The sequence below is a fragment of the Gobius niger genome (genome assembly GCF_951799975.1).
Source record: "Gobius niger genome assembly, chromosome: 9".
NCBI lineage: Eukaryota > Metazoa > Chordata > Actinopteri > Gobiiformes > Gobiidae > Gobius > Gobius niger.
This window is the reverse complement of record NC_136860.1, coordinates 24267936-24292812: the sequence shown is the minus strand read 5'-3', so window position 1 is coordinate 24292812 and position 24877 is coordinate 24267936. Positions and strand designations below refer to the sequence as shown.

Sequence of the window (24877 nt, the reverse complement as noted above, 5' to 3'; positions counted from 1 at the left end):
CAAAGCGTCAAACGAGTCATGAAAATGTGTATTATTATTGTAATTATTTAGCTGAAATGTATCCTAAAATATTACCTCTTGTTAGGGATTTTAATAATTGTTTTATTAGAGCAACTTTTCAACTGCTTTTGTCTAGTCGCCAGAGAAACAAGACCAACAGTTTGACTCCACCGTCTCCCAAAAAGTGACAACAGGAACTTTTTATCGTATGTATTTGTTGATGACATTTAGATTTAAGAATTACAGTGTGTACTAATGTCAGTTTTTGATAAAGTATTTGTGCTGATTTGTTGTGGGGAAACTGCGGAAGTGTTTTGGTCAGCTGACTTGATTCAGGAAAGGTGCGTCAAAGTACTGTCAGTGCAAACTTAGAGGAAATTGAGCTGCATATCAAAACAAAAATAATCTTCTCTAAACTTCTAACAGTGTGAGTACAATATCAATTTTGGCACTGCAATGATTTTTCATAGACTGATATGTATTCAAAAGTATCGAGCACATCGTAGATACGAACCACATTCTGCTTTCTGCAAAATAACACATGATAAGCCGGGATTTTATTTTGAAAGTCGTCACTCTTTGCTGCTGCAGCTTGACTCGGCAGGAGTCAACTACTACTAGCATGACGGCTAATTTGTCTTTCTTGCCAATGCAGCAGCGTTCAATTTATAATTTGTTTCATTTGAGCCATGATTTTACAATTTAGTTTGAGAGCAAGATGGATTAAAACGACCTCATTGATCAGAAGTCGGTCGTGAAAATAATTCTTAATTTTATTGGTCATTTTTTACGAGATCATCTGATTGGTAAGTACTGTACAACTACAGATTTTGTTTGTGCTTTGCCAGATTTGTCATGTTTATATTGATAATGTTTATATCCTGTCAACTATTGCATACCAATGTTTTGTTACCCACTGTTGCTATTTCGTCTTTTTATTTTGTTAAGAAAGCTTATTGATAAGGAACTGATCCTAGCATCATTTTAAATTACTAATACAATAGCTCTTTATTAAACAAAAAATTAAAAAGAAAGAAATTTAGTTTGACACAAAGCTTTGCTTCACAATGCAGTGTGACAATTCATGGATCCTAAGCACTGGCTGTACATGCTGTACTAAAGGCCAAATTGGTTTGTATAAATTGTCATTACCTCTTTTTCATTGGCCAGTTTGCGGTGCCTGTGGTCGCTATTTGTGACAGCATTTACTGAATTTAAAAACTCAGCACATAAAAATAAAATGTCAAATTGAATGAATCTATATGTTTTAACAAATCATTATCTGTGTGCAATCATACACTGTGTCACTGCATCCGCCTCTTCAGTACAAGCCCTTCTCTGTAATGGCCATTTGATCTTGCTGTTGTGCTTCTCTTGTTCTGCTTTTTTATTGATTGTTCTGATTCTCAAACAACATCATACTGATAATGACCTTGTAAACTCACAGATGATTTAAAATACTGTCATCTTTTGCTGTAGAGTTGGTGTGAGGCTCGCTGGGATGGACCCCTTAGGAGCCCGGTCCCAGTTTGTGGACATTCAGACTCTCCCCACGTGGCAGCAGCAGACCGACGAGATTGACCAGGAGTTCCTACAAGACCATAATGACAGTCTGGACAGTCAGCTGGCCTTCCCCTCACCTTTCCCCTTCATGCCCGAAATCAATCGCAAGATTATCCTCCAGTAAGTTTGCATCAGCTGTGATAACATCATGCTATAGTATATACTAACCTCATGTTCAGAGTCCAGGCCACTCAGAAAATCCTCTTTTAGACGAGAGCACATGACCTGCAGCTGTAGAAGATCTTTGTAAATATCCTTTTGTTTTATTCACATTGCAAGCTCACATTCCTCAATACTGCTGCTGGACCCTCACACAGTGGTACCTACTGTGTGAAATTGCTACTTTTTGACTCTCCAAAAAAATCTCTTTTCAATGAACAATTGAACATGTTTGATTACTAAAAAACCTTGGCTTAGTCCAAAGGTCGCTGAGCTGGTTTTAAAGTTCTGTAACCACTACAAGCCACCATAACTCTAAAATATAACATACACACATATTGTTTGTTTTGGTTGTGAAGCCCACCCACTGCCAGTTCTCGAGCACTGGATCCTACTAAAATAACACGTACACAGTTATCCTAAATATACGTAGGTAGTACGTAAGTGCACATGCTACATACCATGCCTTTGAAAACGTGTTTTTAATAAGTCGGGGGAGGTATTTTATTTTATTTTTTGCACCTTTATTTAATCAGGAAAGTCCCACTGAGAACAAGAATCTCTTTTTCAGTGGAGTCTTGGCCCAGAGGGGAATTGAAGTTAAATCACAACTATAAGAATCTCTGTTAAAATTACAAATACTGTTATTTAGGTAATATGATGTCATTAACTAAATAAAATCTCAACATGTCTCCAAAAGGATTTATTGTGTACTAAAGAAATGCAAATACTAATGAAAACATGTTCAGAAAGGCATGTGATTCTTATACGTATGGAGGTTTATTTGCGAATGTCACGAACACAATATTTTTTTCCATATATCGTGCTGCCCTATTGGACTTTTTTTTGCATTTTTTATTGCCAAAGCATAAAACTGCCTGTTTGGTTGCTTTGGCTCATGACATCATTTCCTTATCAGCACAGCTTACAGCCAGTACATGTAAAACTATTGAATATCAGTGGACCATTGCTATAAAGACCTTTCTTGGAAATAATGAATCTGAGAATCCACGTTTCTGAAGAAATGACTTATGTTTATGGTTTATTTCTCATCTCTCCAAACTGAAGCTGATTTAAAGGATATTTCTCAGAGGTGCTTCGCAGAATGTTGTTTTGAGTTGCAGTGCTATAGCTTTGGCCTCTCTGGCACTAAGGGTGAAGTAAAAGCATATTTCAGCTCTGGAGGCAGGATCTGTCTTGTGACCAAATACTTTCAACACATGCTCGAGCAGTTCCTCATTGTTCTTTCCAAATACGCAGAACAGGCTGGGAGCGATGAAACGACTTCAGTGAATCAGTAATTTGGGCTAATGATACGTAGATGACGTTTAGGCATGCTCTGATTTACTGATGCGTGTGGTCTCTTCCTGCAGAGGTTAAATGAGTTCATACAAGGTTTTAGATGTATTCCTGTTGGTGTAGAATTGCCTTGTAAGCGTCTAAAGTAATACAGAAAGTGCTGTCTATTAATATATGGCTATCTTCTAGTTTTGGAGACAAAGGCCTCACTGACTTTTGCACTTCACCAACAATGATTCGGGCCACTGGCATGTCTAGACAAGACAGACACATGTCTCTTATCAGGCTGATTCATAACACATGCAGTTCACTTAAGTAGAACTGCACAATGTTTTGATAAATATATGTAATTGAGATTTTTCTGACAATAATTAGTTTGCTATTGATCATTTAAAGAAGAACTAAGTAACTTTACCTTAATAAATTCTTTTCGTCGTCCCGCTGGTGTTAAAGGAGCTAAAGGCAAGTTAGCCATTTTATGCTCACTACTGCCACCTCAGGTCATATGTGTAACTGCACCTTCTATATTAAGCTCATGCATGACGACAATTTGGACCCGAATTAACACCTTTTTGAGTGCCAGTGCAGGATTTTAGAGGCAGTTGTGGTGAATCGGTTTGAGCTCATTCTACACCTTAGGACATTATTGGAACATGTCGGGGGAGGAAAATACACAATTCTGACATTTTTAAACTCCGTGTAGTCCCTTTAATGTGATGATTGGGGGTCTTTCATCTCCCCTGGTGTCTCTCATCTCCCCTGGTGTCTCTGTCCAGAAGATCACCCCTTGCAACTTTCCCTGCACCAGATTAGCGACGTAATACACACTTATGGAATCACAAAGAAGAGGCTAACAGGCTAATGGTCAAAGCTAACTGCGGGCTAGCACCACTTAAACAGTAAACTCTCCTCTTTTGTCTTTTCTGCCAGTGTAGTATTTACTCTTACGGACAATTGATGAGTAAAAAAACAACAACAATATGCTACTACACTTGCAGTGGTGCTTATGGCCACTAGAGGCATGAGTTTCTTAGTTCTGCTTTAAGATCAAGATTCAGATTTAAGCATGTCCAGAAGCACTAACATTTGAGGAATAGGAACTCCTATGAATCACAATGTCTAAATATAACATTAAAAAAAAGGGTTTTTTGCAAAGGATGTTGTTCTTTTCTCACAATTTTTGTTTGCAATTTGCTAATTTCAACTAATAAATTTGCACTTTGCCTTTGATTGTGTCTAAAGGTGCAGCAGTCACATAGCTCTCCATTTATTTATCATAGTAATATGTTGTGTTCATTGGTGCCCAGTTATACAAAATGATCATCTACGACTTAATAATCATACCAATTAATTAAAGTATTTGTCAATATGTTTGTATGAAATAACAAACTTCTTGTTTGTCTCGTCAGTGTTGGAGATGTGGCCTTGTTAAACTGCACCGCCATCGTGAACACAAGCAACGAGTCTCTAAACGACAAAAACCCAGTGTCTGACAGTATCCACTGCCTGGCCGGACCCGAGCTCAGGGAGGAACTCTTCAAACTCAAGGGTAAAGAGAGATGTGCTCTGTTATCTCAGGGGGGAAAGGTTGAGTCAGGAATTTGACGTGTTCTGCTTTTATAAATGAATATCTATTACTACAGAAAAACATAAAGTACATAAAGTATTTAATGGCTCACTGCATGTTCCCATAGTTGAGCAATACAGTAATTAATGACCCTACCATTATACATCTTCTTCATCCAAAATGTTTTTTCTCTGTGCCTGTAGGATGCCGAACGGGAGAAGCCAAACTGACCAAAGGCTTTAATCTGGCGGCGCGGTTCATCGTTCACACAGTTGGGCCAAAGTTCAAGGCCAAGTACAGGACCGCAGCAGAGAGTTCGCTCTACAGCTGCTACAGGAACATCATGCAGCTGGCTGCGTAAGAACCAGCTCAATTCCAAAAAGGCATAGTATATAGAAGATAAATGGTCTGGGAACAGCAGTTTTAGATTTGGATTTTTCCATTCTGACACTTTGACTTTGATCAACAATGTCTCACTGACAGATGTTAAATAAACTCAGGTGGCTTTCTTCTTGAAATTGTAATAAATAAACATGTTCATTTCAGACCAATCTCTGGTTTATAAATGACCTTTGAAACATTGTTTTATGAAAGGGACAATAAATCTATTTGAAGTTAACAAAAACGCCACTTGACAAAATGTGTTTTATTTGCAAGAAATCTGTGTTTTATTATTTCATAACTGAAAATACTCTGAATGTGTGATTATAAAGGTCTTGTTTTGTGTGCGCAGTGAGCAGTCAATGGCATCTGTGGGCTTTTGTGTGGTCAGTACGACCAGAAGAGGGTACCCTCTGGAGGATGCCACGCACATAGCTCTGAGTAAGTGGTCACATTCAAAAACCCATTAAAGCTGACCTCAAACATGTGAGCTGATTAAACTGTAATACATGCACTTTATTAACAGATGTTATCACACTGACTATTAGGTCTTCAGTTTCCTTTATATTTATTTGATGAATACCAGCATGTTTCGTGAAACTAACTTGCTCAGTGCTGGTTCCTTGTTGATTGTGTGATTGTGTGATTAGATTAAGTAATTATTCTTTGTCATGACAGTCAGGATGAATTCCTTGTCAGTATGATGTTAAGATCATTACTTTTTAAATGGATTTGGTTTGTTGTTAATCGAGAAACTCATGTCATCTTTTAACTTTGTGAAGATAAAACAATGGTCTCAGTTATAGTGGAGATGAAAAAGTGGAAAAGTGCTGCACAAATAAAGATTTCTTGTCCTACCCTTTGTGTTTAGGAACAGTTCGGAGGTTTCTGGAGAATCATGGAAACAGTATTGAAGCTGTGGTGTTCGCGGTTTCAGAAACCGAGGAGGTTTGTAAAACTTTTATTTGTTTGAATTTTCACTTTGACCTTAATTCTCTCATCATCCATCTCAAATACTTGTTTTGTGTCCAGATTTTTCTTCCAGTTAAGCAAATAGTTTAAGTGGAACATTTCAATTTAAATTTCCAGTGTTTTTAATCTCATTTTTGGATTATGGAGTATTTCTACAGGCAATGCTCTGTGAAACATCAGATGAAATTATTTGTTTTTCTTGCAGCGCACATGAAACGCGCAAATTCTCACCACATTTTGAACTGTGTGTTTTTGTAGGCTGTGTTCAGAAAGCTGCTGCCCATGTACTACCCTCGCTCTGAAGAGGAGGAGAGGGTCTTTCTGCCCTTAATTCCCGCCGACATCGGAAACTCAGAGGGAGAACCAGTCGTACCAGAGAGACAGATCCGGATCACAGAGAAACCAGGCACTTTAGAAGGTACACTGCAACTAAATCAGTGATAATAAAGTTAAAGGAAGAGTAGGATTATTGTTGTTTTTTCATTATTATAAATAACAATTACCCATCTACAGTATGTCCCTAGATCTAACTTTTAAAAAAACATGCTTATATTAAACCTAAACTTGGCTCGTTACATTTACAGTGTTGATTTTGTCACAATTACAAAAGCATATGATTTAAAAGTTGATTAAGGAGAGTGACCCGGACGTTTTGTTGCCAGATCTTTTGATGCAAACCAGCAGGCATAACTTAAAAGGTCTCTCTGATCTAAATTCCTTCTAGTACCAAAATCCAAGCACCAGTCAAGTCCAAGTTATTGCTAATGCAGGCCCCCAGTAGTTAAAGCTCTGAGACCAAATTCACAAACTTGTTATAATGATTGTATGTAAGTACGCCGTCAACCCAAATTCAGTTTGGATAAAAGTAAGTTATAAGCACTTACAATGCACGTGTTGTGCATACATGCATAATATAACCTAATATAGCGTTTGTGGATAACAAAAATATTATGCATAAATAAGAAAATATACAGAAATAATTTGTGCTGATCATTCAATCCAACTAGAAAGTTTGGACTGTGGTTTTGACATTTGCATACACAGCTTTTAATATCTTGATGTGGCTAAATTCCTCAAATATTGCTCTAACCGTTGACCTATGGCAAGGTGATTTACAAATCCATTTGTAACTTTCAGTAATCTCTTTCGACATCATTTGTGAGGATCATTTGACTAATTTGAATCGTTTCTGCCAAAGTAAACGTAGAGGGAAACAGCTTTCATCGTGTTACCACAAGATAACATGAAATTCAAGCTGTTGCTTTTAACTGACCCAGTTACAAATCTTAATGATTATGTTCCCGGAGATTTGCTTTCCGGTTATTATCAAACTCGAAATGGCAACAAGGCAGACTGGTTTTATAAAACCTTCTGGTTTAATTTGGCATTTACACAGGTGGTTTTGTAAGAACATTCATTTCATTCATTGTAAGCGAGGGTGTGCCATTTAGTGCACATTCACAAGCCATACTAATCACATCTTCAGTTCATGGTGAAAATGCACAATTTCAAGGAAACAATGTCCAAATAAATGTTAAAATAACCCATCTCCGCAGTATGTATCTATTTTAATTTATTTCGATTTTTTTTTTTTTATATAATTGCCAAGGAAAAAAAAGCAAGTTCAAGCAGAATCAGACTTTTTTGCTCAGAGCGTGTTGGCCTCAGTGACCTTTCTGTTGGCCTGAGGCTTCAAACGTGTGAGATGTGGCTTCATGGTGTTAAGCCAAACTAAACAAACTCTGCAAAAGAAACACAATGACAACACCCTCCAACCCTCCATACACACACAGGCTGTTTGGATGCAGATTAAAACCCTGCACAAGCCTTCTGTGATGCATGTGGAGATAAAGGAACCAGGCCCTGCCTTTGATCAACAATGTCTTTATTTGCGAACACATTTTTATCTAAAGCCTCTTTATTTCTTGTTTATTTAAAATGCAACATGTGGAGCTGAGACTTGGAAAAAAAAGTGTTTCTTCTAGGGCTGCATAAATGATGCGCAATCAAATAGAAATCATCATTAGAATAGATTACAATGCAGACTTGCCTACAGGACAGTTCCCGAAGTAAAAATACCATATACATTTTGAAAAACAGAAATAATCTTAGTAGTTTAAAAGAATGATGACTAAAAAAAGATTTCTAAAAAAAACAACAACAACTTATAAACTCAAAGTCTGTATGTTCAAGTATTTCATATTTTCTGTCAGGTCAGAGCTGATTTGCTTCTGTCGGGTCTTTTAACTCTTACCAATTGAGATTTTTACTTCTGGAACCCTCTGGTGTGCGGGACCTTCAAATCAAAAGTTAAAGACCAATTGAAACCTTGTGTGGCCCTTAATTTTGCATCCTTTCAAGACCCTAATGTCAAAAAATGTACACTCCAAAAAAGAGCCTTAAAATAACCATACATTCAGATTTTTTCTGCCTCTTTTTACAAAAAACACTCTTCAGTGGCTTTTGGGTCATTTTGACGATTTGATTTGGCCGCGGGCTCCAGTGGCTTTTCGCCATTTTTCAATTGGTGTTAAACTTTTGATCGGGATTAGTATGTGTTGTCCTTTGTTCTGAAAACAACCAAACATCTGCAAATATGTTCCGAAATGATTTTTGCTTTGCAGGCCATCTAAATACTGTATTGTTATTCATATGCGATCTAATGTTGACAGCGGTTTCATGTCTAAATTAATCCAAACATATATTTTCTGGTGTGTGCAGATGAGTCGGACTCTGGTGAGGAAAGTCTGGAGATAGATCTGGGGCAGGTGGGACACCACGCCTTCGCTCGTATGGAGGGCGACGTGGACAAACAGAGAAAACTCATCCTCCAGGGCCAGATGTCTGAGGCCGCCACACAGAAACAGCACCTGAGGAAGTAAGGGGCACATCAGCAATTACATTTTATCAGTGGCATTTTAGTTAAATAGTTAAATTTCTTATGTGTTTTTTCTTTTCAGTTACAATCGCTGGTTGTGTCGAGCCCGAGCAGAAGATCTATCAGATATTGCTGCACTAAAAGCCTTATATCAGACAGGTACAAGTAAAAAGAAATCATGCCATTCTCACAGACATGGTCACAAAATGCATTATTATTTATGTAATTCATGATTTTCGCCTGTAGATGGGGGTGCTGTCAAATGCATTTTGCCTTTGGTCACACAAAATCAAATATCATAAATTTTAAAGATCAAATATCATGAATTTACAGTTGCACATTTTGTAGACAGGCTTGAACTCATCTTAAGGGATATTAAAGGACTAAAAGTATGACGTTAATGTAGATCTAAGCCAAAATTACCCACATTTGAACGCCGTAATTTAGTTTACCCCACATATGTCTGCATTTTTTTTAGTTAAAACACAAACGCCATTGTCTGCGGTTGCCACTAATGAATGATGAAAGTGATGCTCTCTGTTATCTCAGCCTGTGTCTATTCCTGCTGCAGCACTGACAGACTGGGCTTCTTTTAGGCAGAGAGGACAAATCCAGGATCCAAAACCACTGAGTTGGACACCGAGGGTAGCATTAAAACAAAGCCCAGGCCTCAGAAATATCTCACATGTCCCACACAAAACAAACAGAAAATAAAGATCATGGCTGGCTCTGGAGATGTGGCTCCACCACTTGGAAGTGGGGGAAGGTTTTGATTTAGGAGGAAAGAAAAGCACCAAGTTTTGTCCTGGGACATTTTACAACTACAGGGTTCAGTTCAAAAGATAACACAAGCAGTAATTGATGAGACCTAAGAGGCTTTACTGACTATGTCAGCTGTTTTGTACAAAGACGTACATTTCTTTCATTTCCTTTTAAATCAGACGCGCTCAACCAGTAGATTGTGATCAGCCAGTAGTTAGCAGGATCCTGCCCACCCAAGTAGACTACTATATTTTATGGATGGATGGATGGATGGGTGGGTGGGTGGATGGATGGATGGATGGATGGATGGATGGATGGATGGATGGATGGATGGATGGATGGATGGATGGATGGATGGATGGATGGATGGATGGATGGATGGATGGATGGATGGATGGATGGATGGATGGATGGATGGATGGATGGATGGATGGATGGATGGATGGATGGATGGATGGATGGATGGATGGATGGATGGATGGATCAAAATCATAAGAATGAGAAAACTGTCTGCTTAAACTAATACCACCCAAACAATTACATGTTATACTTTTTAATGGCCATAACATGTAAACATTCACAGGACAGGGAGTAACTGATTTTGTATGTTTCTATCAATATAACTGCAAGTCAATAACAAAAACCTTAATTTTACCTATTACCACTTGTGCCTATATTAGAAATGTATGGGTAGATCTCTGTACATGTCTCTAAAAGTGGCTTGTGAGTCAAATAGCTTGAACATCTGTTGTGAATTGTACATTTTTAATTTGTTCTTTCGTTAATGCAAATATCCTACTGCCAAAGTTGAAATAAAAAGTTGAAGCTGACATTAGGTGCATGGCCATGTCACAAGGATCTTCAAAAAGTTAGTACCGGTTGTAAAAAAGTTGAAAAGTATGAAAAGTAGTAATAATGTCTGCAGTTGGTTGCAGTTTTTCCAACAAAAACATAGCATTTATTTTAGTATTGCGTGAATACTGTGTATTCACTTTTATTACTGTATTCACAGTATTGTGTGAAGTTTTGTAATGTATTTTTAAGATTCATTTTATGTTGTGCCTTTTGTCCAGAACTATTCATATCTGATTGCACAATTAGTAACCAACTTAATCCATCTTATCTGTCTGATTTTGACCCGTATCCTTTGACACATGTTCCAGGTGTGGATATGTGTGGCAGGACGGTCATGGTTGTGGTCGGACGAAACATCCCTGTGACGCTCATAGACATCGAAAAAGTAACCTCTTTTCCCTCTCTCTGAGCATATTAATACACACATATTTTGAGTCATAGTTTTAATATATCATGAAACGTGAGTATTGCCAGGTCTAAGCTATGCTGCTTCTGTGATGTTAAGCAAATGTCGCCTGTCAGTGCTCAATGTTCTGAGGAGGTCTTGATGACTGTTTATGTTCTCGCTGTGCGTCTGTGATAGGCCTTACTGTACTTCATCCATGTAATGGACCACATCACGGCTAAGGAGTATGTCATGGTTTACTTCCACACACTGACCGCCGAGCACAACCACCTGGACTCCGACTTCCTCAAGAACCTTTACGACATTGTGGATGCAAAGTGAGTGGACATGTTTACTTCTTCTGTGAAAGTCTCCACTTGTTAAGTTGATTGATTAAACTGACCGACCGGTGAAAGAGCACGTTCACAAAAATGGCTTTACTCTCTCTCTGTTACTGTCCTTTAGAGGTGATACCAGTCAGACTAAACTTTGTGGATTTGATCAAGGATGAGTGACATGAATAAAATTGGTACGGTCATAAGAAATATTAAATTACAAGGATGTTTGATTGTTTTCATTGGGTAGGTTTTTGTGGATGAACGTGTTACTTGAGCTCTAACCAGTGGTATTGATCGGTAACTTGGTTTACTATTATCTTTAAATATTTTATACAGTGAGTATTGCACTTGGAGGCACATGGGAAAAACGTTGTTTGACCTTTAAGGGGATGGCAGTGGCACAGTGTTAGAGTCGCTAATCCAAAGGTCAGCAGTTCAATCCGAGCTTTGAAGAGTGCTGGCTGCTCTTGTGTTCTTGGGCAAGACCTCCTGTATGTGCGGCACGGATGGAAATTACCCAATGGCAATAATCCTTTTTCTGAATGGAACATGACACAAATATTGCACCTTGACAGCCTTTCAGTTGGGGCAACAGGAATTACTACAGCCACAGGACACTGCAAATACAACTTAAAGCAGTACTAAGTAGTTTGTTTACCTTTAATCCGTATATATTCAGGGTGTGCCAGGCATATTGTTTTAAATGTTGTAATCTGTTAAGCACTTCGTGAGGAAGGAAAAGCGCTTTATAAATAAAGTTTCATGATGATGATTATGATGATGAAATCCTTTCCATAGTTCCTCTGGGGGAAATGAATAAATGTTGATGGGATGATTGGGGGGTCTTTCATCTCCCCTTGGTGTCTCTGGCCAGAAAATTGCAATTGCAACTTTCCCCGCTCCGAACCCGGAGGCTCAATACAGACTAATGAAATCACGAAGAAGACGCTGACTGGCAAAGTTAACTGTGGGCTCGTGCCACTTTAGTAGTATTTACAGCCAAGTTTGAGTGACAAAAATGATCTCCATTGTGTAATTGGGTTGTGGCACAATGTACAATATCCCTCTCTGTCTTTGTCTTTTCTGTCAGTGTAGTATTTACTCTCACGGACAATGAGTTAAAAAAAAATGCAACATGCTATGACACCTGCAGTGGGGCTGATGGCCTCTAGGGGCATAAATTACTTAGTTCTGCTTTAACGTGATAATGGGAATTTTGCGATTAAATTCCAACAAAGTGATTTAACTATTATTAGCCTACAGCAGCATAGCCTACAAGTGATAAAATGCATTGACCATAGTATTCAAGCAACTAAAATATAGCTTGTATTTGATTGAAACCTTTCGCGCATACAGTATCATATTATCATAGAGATTTAGAACTTTTAGTGTGTGTTCATTACTATGCACTGTTACAACCACATAAACAAACAATTGTACTTCTTGCTAGTACTTTTCAGTAGCATAATCCTGGGTATTTGTGTTTTATTGACGTTTTTTCTTGAGATTTTGCTCAAACATTTACATCACCCTGTTTGTACAAGGAAACAAGAGTCAAGCCTTACACCTGCCATTGTATGAAGTCACACATGTCAAAATACTGTTTAAGACACGATGCAGAAACCCAGCAAAGCTCTTTATCATGTCAGATCAAAGCTTGTTCAATCAGCTTCAAACAGAACCACATAGCTTCATGCTTTTTCCGATCGGCCTCAGTTCATCTAACACACACAGACTTATGAACTCTGAAACAAGTTATAATTTCCACTGCAGGGCACCGTAAGTAACCCGCGGCGCGACGTGAACATAGTTTTCAGAAGTATTAATGCCATTTGGCTAACTCGGTTGGCCTGGCTCGCTGCACGTCCGGTCTTTAGCGTCCAGAGCTGCAAATCAAATGTACAACAACAAGATGGTGATCTGTTTTGTTTTAACATAGATGATAGAAATAATACATACAGAGAAATACCTCCAGATGTGTTATGGCTCGTGACAGCTTCCTGGCGCTTTGTATTGTTATAGCAAAAAAACTATTAACTTAATAATTTCCCATGCGTGTTTCGAAGCCGAGTCCGCTGAAGTCGAATTGTTTGGCCCAGAGTTGACTCTTGTTTGACCTTTCCGAGTTTGTTCACAATCAGCGTGAACTTTAACTTTAAATAGATGCAATTACGGGCTGCAGTAATGTAGGGAAATGTCCTGTGCAAACAAGAAAATATCCCATCAAGGGGTCTGATTATGTGCAAAACCTGACCATTGCAAACATGTTCTCAAATACACGTGATTCTTTTGTTTGCTCACATTCATGCATTTTCTCAGATGTTAAATTCTTCATGTTTAAAATGAGGTCCGTTCTCCATCTGACTTAGATTTACATTTTTTTGCCAACACAGCCAAAGCAGTACACACAAAACACATGGTAACTTAAAAATATGAAAAGTTCAGTTTTAGTTTTCTGATTTGGACCCATTTTAGTAATGTTTAGGTTCTCCTTCAGTATTTTGTTTTGACAAGATTTGATGAGAAAAAAGTTCCGTGCATCTTCTTTAGATTTAAAGCAACCACCGTTTTTCTATACTGGGATATGTTCTTAGACGAGTTGATGCATAACTGTCTGATCTTTGGTCTTTTTGCGTGACTGAGCACACACTCAAAGATGTTGTTAGCCTTTAGCCTCTCCCAGCATATTCCTATGGACCCAAACAGGAGTGAAGTTAGAAGCGACCCAGCTCTTCCACGTTTTCCCTATTTAAATACGGGTACATGAGTAGTTACACGATCCAAGTATAGTTACACAAAATTAAACATGATTTTCTAAGCAGATAAACAGGGGTACTGTATTAAAAGCCATAATAACACCTTAGGAGCACTTCGATGTCTGTGCACTGATATCTTCTGAAGATATTAGTCCACAGAAAAATCTACATGTTTAATTTTGTATAACTATTCTTGGATCGTGTAACTACTCCCGTAACTATATAAATAGGGAAAACGTGAAAGAGCTTGGTCGCTTCTAATTTCCCCCCCGTTTGGCCCCATAGAGGAGAGGAGGACAGGCTCACAACATCTTTGGTCTTTTTGCCTGACTGAGCGCACACACAAAGACCAGACAGTTATGCATTGACTCATCTAAGCTCAGATCAGACATATCTTAGTATGGAAAAACTGTGGCCTGTTCCTTAATGAATTTAATTTTATGGCAATGTGCAAGACGATATTGCAGTTTTTCACAATGTGCAACCCTGTTTGAAATATGCACTGTTAACTGTGTCAGATTAACTCACGATTTAGTTATTTATGCTTTATTAATCCCCATAGGGAAATTCGTTCTCTGAATTGACCCATCTTCAGTGCCGCTGGGGCAACCTCTAGTCTGAGCAGAGTAAATGGAGTCCAAATGAGCTTGGAAGAATATGTAATCTAGTATAATATCTAGTAGGGTTGCATTAGTCAGACTAAAGCAGAAGTGAAAACCAACCTGCGAAACTTCAACTGTGCTCCTTGTGTGAAACTCAGAACATGACTTTTATATCATTCCACTTTCACCATTTTAAAAGCCAAACTCTGCTACTCACTACTCATGTTTTTTTCTCATGGGAAAAACAACATATGGGCATGTTATAAAAGATGTCATCAGCACAAACTTCAAACGCCCCACAAATGTGGACGGTATATGTGAGAGAGACAAGTTTAAAATGAATACCAGCCTGAAATCCTGCTGCTGAGATCACTGTTTTGAATATCAGGATCAAGTGCATTAGGGGTCTCTTTGTGGTCAGAAGGAAAAAAAAGCTCAATCTTGTTTCATAATGTCAAAATAGCTTTGTGTGAATGGGAAACTCCTCTACAGTCAACTGCACTTTAGGACACCGGTGAGTTTCATCTTTCTATGACCTCTGCATAACAGAAATGATGTTTAGTCAGACGAGCTATGAATAATGTAGCTCAAAGAAGATGACTCTTTTTGATTTGTTTGACTTTTAAAGACTTAAAATGTCTTCTACCAACTGATAGTGTGTAAATGTGTGAAACTGCCAGTGCATGTGTAAGTGGTGCTGTCCAGAAAGGTTTCACTTTTAGAGAGTAATTCATCATTCACGACCCTAACAGTTGGTGGTTAGAAATCCAGCTTCCTATGTATGAATGTGGTGTGTGTGACCTTTAATAAATGTGCAAGTCTGTATTCTCTATCATTCCAATTGGCAGATGCTCTTTTGTTAGTCTACCCCACAAAATATCAGAGAAAGTATGACTTTTCAGTTTTGCCACACAAAAAGCCTTTTTTGCCTTGTTATTGTGTTTTCTATCCTATATCATCATGGAGTATAGTGTAGACATAACTTTTAAAAGGTTTTAGAGACATGTCCGAAGGTTGAGTCAGGGAGGACATCAGGTGTAGTTTCTGTGCATATCATATCCATAGCAGATAACTTGAAGTATGATGCATATTTGTGGCTGCTGTTAGTTGTTCACGGCCAAATAGTTTATTGATGGGGCTTCACGGGACGAGCTACAGCCTGGGGCGAGGGTTGCGTCCGGGGCAGGAGGACCCCAGTGACACCAGATGTGTGAATGGCCCGTTTGACACCCAAAACGCTGAGTCACTGCTACAGGGTGCACTCAATGCAAACTGACAGTGATGGATTACTGCAGCAGAGGAATACATGAAAATATACTGGACTCGGTCACACCTAGAATGGGACCTACGCAAGGTTCAGAAACTTTTCATTGTTTATTTTTATTTATCATACGACGTCTAATATCATCATAAAATTGTCGTAAGTCATTTTTTAACAATCTTACGTATGTGAATGAGTACTTTACTTGAGCTGTATTCTTTAATTTGAATGTGCAGAGGTTTCGTAACAACTTTATAAAATGTATTTTGCAATTCATAAAACATTTACAGAGCTTGTATTGTACCAAAGCCTTTTTGCTTTTGTACATAGCCTCTTTGTACTGGTCTATTTACTCGTAATGAGGGAGATTGTGCCATAAGCGCTGTAGCTTGGTCTGACTTGTTGTTCAACATGTTTATTTACCACAGACGGAGTTTGGCTCCGAGCATCTAACCAAGCAGACCAACAGCAAACATCATCAAAAAGATTTTCCAAAGCGTTCTAGTTGAAGGGAGAGCTTGTGATGACTTTCACTTGGAGACAGTGGGTAGAAAGCTGAAAGATTTTGAAGAACAAAATGTAATTGCAGTTGTTTGTAAACTGCCACCACCAGATTTGTTAGCCAGCTTACGAGATCATTTTGCCTAAATAAATGACATTACAAGAAATAAATAACCTTATACGCCAGACCAACGGCTGAAGGTTTAGAAATAAGTGGATGTTGTGTCCATTTAATTGAATCCCATAGTCTGTAACTGTGGTTGTCAACTGGTGGGTCGGGGACCATTTTCATGAGTTCCAATTGTTTTGATGGTTTTCGATAGATTGCCTTTTGATTAACACTTGCATAAATGGAACTCTATGAGGAAATGCAGTATTTTGGTATTAAATATGCAAAAATGGCCTAAAGAGCAAATTTTGTTTTGTTTTTATCATGAGTTCACTTTATCATGAAACATGGAAAGTTAAGCATTATGCAAGTATACCAAATGTAATTTATCCAGTTTATATTTATTGGGGTCGCCAAGACGAATGTCTAGATCATTTAATCCAACACAAATGTGAGAATGGAGAATACAGCAGGATGGGAGAGACTTGACAAAGGTGCAGACAGGTGCTCTGCCAGGACGATCAACAAATAAAATAAATGATAAAATAGTGCCCTGAAGGAGAATAGTAGGAAGAGGCAGAGTCCGAGGCACACTGACTGAAAAATAAGTTATTTTAATTTCCCCAGAAGTCAATTTGTTTCGCCCATGCGGTCTTCAATCGGGGTTACATCAAATGTGAGAATCTTTGGTCAGAGTTGCCACAGCAGCCTCTCGTCATGGTCTGAGTTCATTACTAAACCAATCTTTGCTGTTGCACCGGTGTACTCTGTGTGCAGATAGGGAACACTGTGGACTGTCTGGTATTTGGATGTTGTCAGTGTAAACTATGTGTCCCAGATAAACAGCTCTCGTTGACCAGTGTGAAATGAATTAATATAGCCACTCGCACACCGGAACTACAATATTTGATCTGCTGTGAGCCCAGGAGTTCACAGCAGATCAACTCATTGTGAACTTTGACAGTTCGGTTTTGTAACTTTGATGGGCAATATTTACTCAACACCCACTCAGTACACTATTGGTTAAAGGTTTAAGATTTTTGTTTTGGCTGTGGTCACTTTTGAATTGACACTGTTTAAATATTTTGTCTTGTACATTCTTTTGTTTTACAGGTATAAGAAGAATCTCAAGGCCTTCTACTTTGTGCACCCAACATTTCGCTCCAAGGTAAAGTCTTCTACTTTTTTTAGATGATATGTACTGTATATTGTGTCATGTTAATAGTAGCATCTATTGTAAATATTGAGAAAGAGTGCTAAGCCCTAGAGCTCTTTCTCAATATTTACACTTTTTTTTAACCAAGAACAACACATTAATCACTACATCATAGCGCAAATAAAATTGTATCGAACATGTGGCTGGTATCTGGAAAGTTGCTTGTCTATGTTGCATTAATGAAGAGAAAAAAAGCGACACAAGAGTGAAGGTAAAAACAATCTAGAAATTATATTAATGTGAACTTTTCAGCCTTTTAATTCTTGGAACATGGCTCTAGAGTTCAGTGGAAATAGCAACATCTGGATTGAAACCAAAATCTAATGGCTGTTCATTTCCCCATTTGTGCCCTTGAAACCTCCCAGAGTTTGTTTCCCACAGTAACAGACTGTATTGTTCTAATTTGTTCATGGTGAGCAATTAAGGACTTGATGAATATAATAATAAGACCATAACACTCTGAAGAACTGCAGTTGCTTTTCTTGATATTCGATACTTTAGTTCCTGTACCCTCCTCATAATTGAGGCTTCACATCAACAAAGGACAACTAGCCAAATTCTGGTTGATTTCTGTTTTGGCTTGGAACAATTTTACTACACCCTATATTTTGAACAAAAAAAAAATGAGTTAGTTTATTTTTGCTTTGTTTGTTTTAAAGCTGCCTTAAGCGATGTCTTTTTGAACTTATTCCGTCAGTCGGTGTAGTAGTGAACTCTGCTCTGCTACACCACTACCCCCATCCTCACCTGGCTTTCCCCCGTTACCCACGCCCCACACTCCCCTCACTCCCCTCCACACCACAAACCACACGCTGCTGTGATTGCATTCAACGAGATACGGAAATCTCAATAATCTTGTGTGAAATACACAAAATATAAGCATAAATAAGATATGTAGAGAAAGTAAACATTTTGAGACTTATGTTTATTTGCTAAACTGCAACTTTCATGAAAGTCTCTCTTTTTTGGCATTTAGAAGATAATACTTCCATTTAGATGTAAGTTTACAGTGCAAAGGTTTTTTTCCCAACAACCCTTAATATTGGATTATTAAACAAACAGACATTTCATGTGGATTTCAACTGCATCAGAGCAGGTCAGATCAGTTCACAATCTTTTTGGAAACTTCTGTCATAATGCTAAACTGCTAGCCGCTAACTGTTGCTGCGTCTGCTGCTTCAAACATTTGCTATGTCTACACGTGTTTGTGTTTACATGGTGCGGGGGATGTGGGGGTGAGGGGTGTGTTCGGGGCAAAGCCAAACTGGAGAAAATGTGCTCGGTTCAGGCAGGGGTTAAGAGGTTAAAAAAAGGTAACATTATAGAAGACCTTCAAACACTACAAAATTCATAATTTATAGACATTAAAGGGGCAAGTTGGCCATTTTATGCTCACTACTGCCATCTCAGGTCATACGTGTAACTGCAGCTTCTATATTAAGCTCGCGCATGACGGCACTTAGTACCCGAAGTAAAACTTTTTGAGTGACAGTGCAGGATTTTAGAGGCAGTTGTGGTGAACAGGTCTGGGCTCATTCTACACATTCGGACATGGCTGGAACATATAGGGGGAGGAAAATACATAATTTTAACATTTTTAAACTGTATAGTCCCTTTAAGAATTTCTCAATATTTTTTTTTCATCATTTATATACAGTGCATAAAAGTAGTGCTTGTTTGCTTCCGTGTGTGTCCTATTATAACATTATTGTTTCCATGCGCAGGTGTCCACTTGGTTTTTCACCACTTTCAGCGTCTCGGGGATCAAGGAGAAGGTGTGTTACCTTGACAACCTCCAGCAGCTCTTCACCTGCATCAGACCGGAGCAGATAGACATCCCGCCGTTCGTCCTGGAGTATGACGCGAGGGTAAGCGTTCTCATCATCCCCGTCAAAAATGTGTCTCTACTATGAAAAGTATGTGAAATAGTTGCTTCTGCTCAACAGCTGTGGTGTATTAATATCACATTACCTGGAAGCGTCAGCACTAACTTTTTGCACAACCAAAGGGGACGTTTTCAGATGTTGTGTCACCAGAGCAAAGTATAGTTGACACGGTGCATGTTGTCATTTCTTTGTAGAAGCAATTCGGAGTAGTAGTTTTAGTAGTGCTTCTTTCTGGAGAAACCGTATCACATCTGTTACATCTGTGAGGCCTTTGTTTCAACTCCTAACAGACGAAAGTAAAGAAACAGTGCTCGACAAGTTCACAAAGATTTGGCAACATCTCATTGAATTTCAGTTGTAGGAATTACTCTCACCTCACAGCAATGCCTGTGTGGAGTTTTCATATTCTGTCTCCATGTAAATAGTTTTCAACAACCTGAGGCCAGTGCTCTTTTGAAAAACAGAATCTCAGTGAGACTCCTGGTTAGATAAGGGTCAAATCAGTTTCTACCTAGTATCAGAAACGCACTCCTCCTCCCCCACATACAGTTTGGTCTCTCTGGGTGCTCTGGCTTCATCCCATTAATTGGCTTGTTGCACGTTATGGCTATGCTAGTTCCTCTGACCTGAAGTTGTGAGCGCCAGTACTTCCTGTCTGTATTCTTTTCCTGAAACAATAATCATATTTTCTATAGATTATGTGGCAGTGAGTTCCCGGTAGATGATCATTTACTGTGTGTTCAAATCTTGGTGTCAGATTGGAGACACGTGTGATCATAAAGGATTGATCATTTGTCTTGAAGCTAAAGGCTAACATGTTATAAAAAAAAACAATAAAAGGCACTATTTCAAATTGTATAATGCATGAAATTAATGTTAGCCTTTAGCTTCAAGACAAACTCATTGATCCTTTACACTGTACAGCAACTCGTTCACCTGCAGTAAGTGATCATCTACCAGGAACTCACTGTCCATCACAGAATCTTTAGGAAATGCGATGATTCGAACGGGTCTAAGCTAATCTTAGTGGAAATTCATACGAACAGGAAGTACTAGCGCCCCCACAACTTCAGCTCAGAGGACCTAGCGTAGCAACATTGTGCCAATTGAGGCGATGCTCTTCACTCTTTTGCGGTAGCCTGGTCAGCCATACTGCCACACTTTCTTTCGTGTCTTGCTGACCAGGCTACTTAAACGCTATATTGTCCCATCAAAAAATCTAAATATCTGCCTTATAACAACTTAAAAGGCAGATTCTGTCATTGAAACTGGCCTGTACTCCTCAACAATATTAAGCTATGTGTTGTTTACAGTGTTGTGATGCCTCGTTTATTAGCAACTCTGCATTTACTTTGGTGGAAGAATGTGAAAGGGAGTTGCCTTTAGTGTCTTGCAGTGTGAGTTCTCCAGCAAAAGCCCCAAATTACCGGCACAGGCTCCACAACATACAGTGTCACCTTGCATTTCCAGGGAATAAAGGAGAAAATATCACAAGGCTTACTGGACACGCATGAAATCCTTACCTCACACACCCTTTCTTTCTCACTTGCAGTAAATACAAACAATTGACAGAGTTGTTCATAAATTTGTATCAGAAGTGTGTCGAGAAGCCAGTACTTAAACAAAAGAGTGACTTAATGATTAGTAGAAGCAGAAAAATAGTGACTGAAAATTAAACATAGCATCTTATTAGTTTCAGAATGAGTGAGTCATATCTGATGGTTAAATTAAAAAAAAACACACACACAAACGTTCACTAATATCTATAAAACTATAAAAGAAATATCTAATAAATGAAGAAACACGTGTGCTTGTGAGCGGCTCGCCTCTCCTAAGACCTGACTGTAACTTGTCTCTGAGCTGGACGTCTCCGTGGAGATGATGACTAAAGACGACCAAAGATGAGATTTAACTTGGTTAGGTCTTCATCCAAATCCATTCTTTGATTATTGATTTCTGATTAAAACTAGCATTTTCTGTTTCTTCTTCATTATGAGCATGTTTTGTATTGCTGGGAACAATATAATCCATGACGCAGTGTGCCTTTAAAATAAGTTTTTTGTCTAATATAATGTTAAAAGAGTGGATAAAGTAATCAGAATTTTACTCAAGAGTAAGTTCCTACAGTTACTTCGAAATATTATTTTCGTGCAAGTAAAAAAAGGGTTATACCTAATCTACTGTATGTTTTGTTTCTAATTTTGTCTTTTGTTGCATATCAAAGGAGTTGTAATTGCACAGTTTCGTTGTCAGCGAGTTGATTGGCTGCTTCTTGACTTCTCGATCTGTTGATTTGCAGTTGTGTCTGTCGGCCAAATGTATAAAAATGTGTCTCTGTTCTTGCTGGACGAAACAGCAGCTACTCTATTGTCTTTTGAGGTAGGAGTCTCACAGGAATCGATTTAGGTTTGATTCTGTCTGGAAGATTCTTTGAATGAGAGGTTTCAGAAGATGGATAAAGTAGCATGTGTAAGAGTAGGTGCGCGCGAGTAATTCTAACTGAATTACCAACCCAGATTGTGTCTGATTCAGTTGTTCTAAAAATCTAGACTAGAATCTATTCTCTCATCGCTGTCTCTTCCATGTCACTTGATACAGTATGATCCATTGTTAGTGCTGGAGATTTTACATCTCATTTACTATTTGTGAAATGATTATCCAAACATAATACAACCATAAACCAGGTCAAAACCTCTTCAATTTATTACTTGAAAAGCAAATTCCTCCTTAGTATTTTGTCCTGACCATCACCTCAATATTAAACTACAGACTCTTAATAATGTTATGTCACATGAGTATCTTATTTGACTCTGCTCCCTCTGTTATCCTCAGGTGAACGGGGCCTACAGCAGACCACAGTCCTCTGGCCTGTGAGACAGCAGTGGTTGTGGACTGGACTCCGAGCCACGGGACTCTCTGGTGGCTCAGGACCAGAGTGGATGCGCCCTTTATGTCGCTGCTGCTGCTGCTGCTGAACATGGGACAGAAGTGAGGCTGCAAAAGAAATCACTTTTCCACTAGAGAATATTTATGGATCTGACTGGTTTCTGGTGCTTTTTCTCACACATTTAAATATGAAAATATGGAAATCTGTTGATGGTGGCTCAATACGATTCTCCATGGAACTCACGGAGAGCTTTAATATGCTGGACATAGACGTGGGAACTCTGCTGCTGTCCGAATCAATCTGCGTCACCCAAGAGGCAGGAAAGGGACACAAATGCTTTCGAAAGTAAAGTGTGTGCTCTGCCTCAGTCACTTCCAACATCACAGACAATGAGAATCCGTGCCTCAAACGCTGCTGGTCCCTTTGGTGGGGCTTTGCAGGACACTGTTCATCACCTACAACAACAAAGGAGCACTGGGGTGTCTTTACTTGGTACTGTCACAGACACAATGCAAAATACAGATGTTATGCTTCTGTCTTACATCAACATACTTAAAAAACACCAAAGATGTTGTATTGGCATCACTCATGTCACTCAACTCTACTTTAATTTCTTACCTGAAATTGTAAAGAATTCAAGACTGTGGTCACTTCTTTTCTCCAAGAATATGTTACGTTCACAAAATCTAGACTTCAATATCATGTATGCAGATGGAGGGCATGGGCCTATGTAACTCCATGTTTTCATCAAGAAAATACTTTTTTTTTTTTCATGTGATTGTGTCCACAAACTTGCCACATGAGTCTTTTCAACGGTGTCATTGGATAACACCATCCCGTTTTCATACTATAGATTAAAAGAAATCTTTACAACCTTTGCTGACATTGACCTTTATGCCAGTGTTTTGTTTCATGCTGGAAGATCTTTCATATTGACATATAAACCATAATACGGGTCACAACATCTGCATTTTGACAGTAAAAAGGCCCATTCTACCATCAAATTCTGATCTGATCACCATGTATCTAACTATAATCTGTTTACAGTAGAAATTCACATGAACTGTTTCTGCTCATTCCCTTAAAACAAAAGTCTGTGGTAAAACCACAAAATATTAAATTCACTTCAGAAGTGAAGTATGAAAGTTAAATACAAACACCGAAACTTCCTTATTATGATCAAAGATTTTACATTCGTTTCATGTGGACCAGACACTATTGGCTCCAGATGCAGATTTGGCATAAACTAAAAACATAATTTCCGCAACAGACCAACTAACTGATCCTCACTCAACAAAATAAATAAATCATGAACAAAGACACAAACGCTGTATATTTATGTTTTTGTTTCTCTTTGCAATGATCAATGCAATGAACAGGTGTATCATTCCAAAATAAATCAATTGTAAAAAAAAAAAGTTTATAAACAATGACTGGGATTGACGTGTGATTTGCATTCCTACCGTAAAAAGTAGCAGAAATCCTCTTCAAAATCTTTTTTTTTTTTTTTTTGCCAACAGATGCCACCACTTGCACTAATGAGAAACGACTCCTCAGAATCCACATAACGCTGTCCCTGACCAAAAAGCACCATTCAGTTATAGAAAAGGGTTCACGAGCTGTCTGCTAGGTTGTTTGTATTTGTGCTTCTCACCTCGAGGCTTCATCGGCAACTAGTGTCATCTTGGCAACTGGCTGGGGATTTACTGCTCTAGTGGGAAAGGGTTGATCTTCCCTGCCTTACAATGGGTGGAACAAATAGATACAGACGAAGATGTCTTTCTACCAAGATACAAAGACGTGTAGAGAAATGGCTCATAAATAACAGGGAATTCCAACGATAGCTTCATGCTAACGGCTAACTTTGAGTGCCGTTTTTTACTTCGACTGCTCAATCCGCTTAATTTTCTAATGCAAGAATGACATTTCTATATGATTTTGACTCAACTTTATTTGTGTGTGCAGCTAGCCCGCCAGTGAGAAATTGTAATAGGCTCTATGCATGTGCGATCTCTGGACGCCGCGGTCCTTCCTCTCTTTTCCCAAGAATTAGTGATGTCAAATCATCCGTGTTTATTCAGGTAGTACTTCTTTTTTTTTTATCTCAGAGCTAACGGCTAGTATCAAAAAGCAACACCACAAAAATGAAACCAATTTTTTTTTTCTTGGTGCCATTTTCATTTTTATTTCGTGTTAGCCGTTAGCTTCAAGACAAAAACACTGATGAGCATGGAAGTTTTCCTCTGTTGAATTCTTTGCTCCTGACGCGATGTGTTTAACGTGGCGCTAGTGACGGTCCACCAGTAACTCACTGCCTTCCACGTAATCTTGAGCTATTTTTTTTTTTTTAGACAAAGCACAGCTACTAATTCATAGGGAATTAACAGGGATGGGATGAGCAGCGCCTCCTGAGTAATCACTCGGGAGTCACGTGATGTTCATATGTACATAAGCTTCCCTTTGCCCTCGGCTAGGCCACGCCCCCTATTATGACGTCCGT

At 38.6% G+C, this 24877-nt stretch overlaps 1 protein-coding gene across 2 annotated transcripts; it reads left to right on the top strand.

Moving 5' to 3' along the window:
- Positions 1-632: 632 nt before the first annotated feature.
- On the top strand, positions 633-22482 carry gdap2 (ganglioside induced differentiation associated protein 2). Of its 2 annotated transcripts, none has more exons than XM_079563099.1 (14): positions 633-806; positions 1480-1683; positions 4431-4570; positions 4792-4945; positions 5322-5410; positions 5841-5917; positions 6200-6359; positions 8663-8819; positions 8902-8978; positions 10745-10821; positions 11020-11159; positions 17502-17556; positions 19329-19472; positions 22323-22482. In XM_079563099.1, exons 2-14 carry the CDS (start codon positions 1502-1504, stop codon positions 22362-22364), a joined length of 1494 nt encoding a protein of 497 aa, XP_079419225.1. In that variant the 5' UTR covers positions 633-806; positions 1480-1501; the 3' UTR covers positions 22365-22482. The 2 variants fall into 2 exon arrangements, with proteins under 2 accessions (XP_079419225.1, XP_079419226.1); XM_079563100.1 differs by lacking the exon at positions 633-806 and adding an exon at positions 1058-1131.
- The last annotated feature ends 2395 nt before the right edge of the window (positions 22483-24877 follow it).

Coding starts and splice junctions, on each gene's coding strand:
- gdap2 (XM_079563099.1), top strand. CDS start 1,502: ATGGACCCCTTAGGAGCCCGGTCCCAGTTTGTGGACATTCAGACTCTC. Junction 4,571..4,791: donor GGAACTCTTCAAACTCAAGG/GTAAAGAGAGAT, acceptor CTGTGCCTGTAG/GATGCCGAACGGGAGAAGCC. Junction 17,557..19,328: donor ACCCAACATTTCGCTCCAAG/GTAAAGTCTTCT, acceptor TTCCATGCGCAG/GTGTCCACTTGGTTTTTCAC.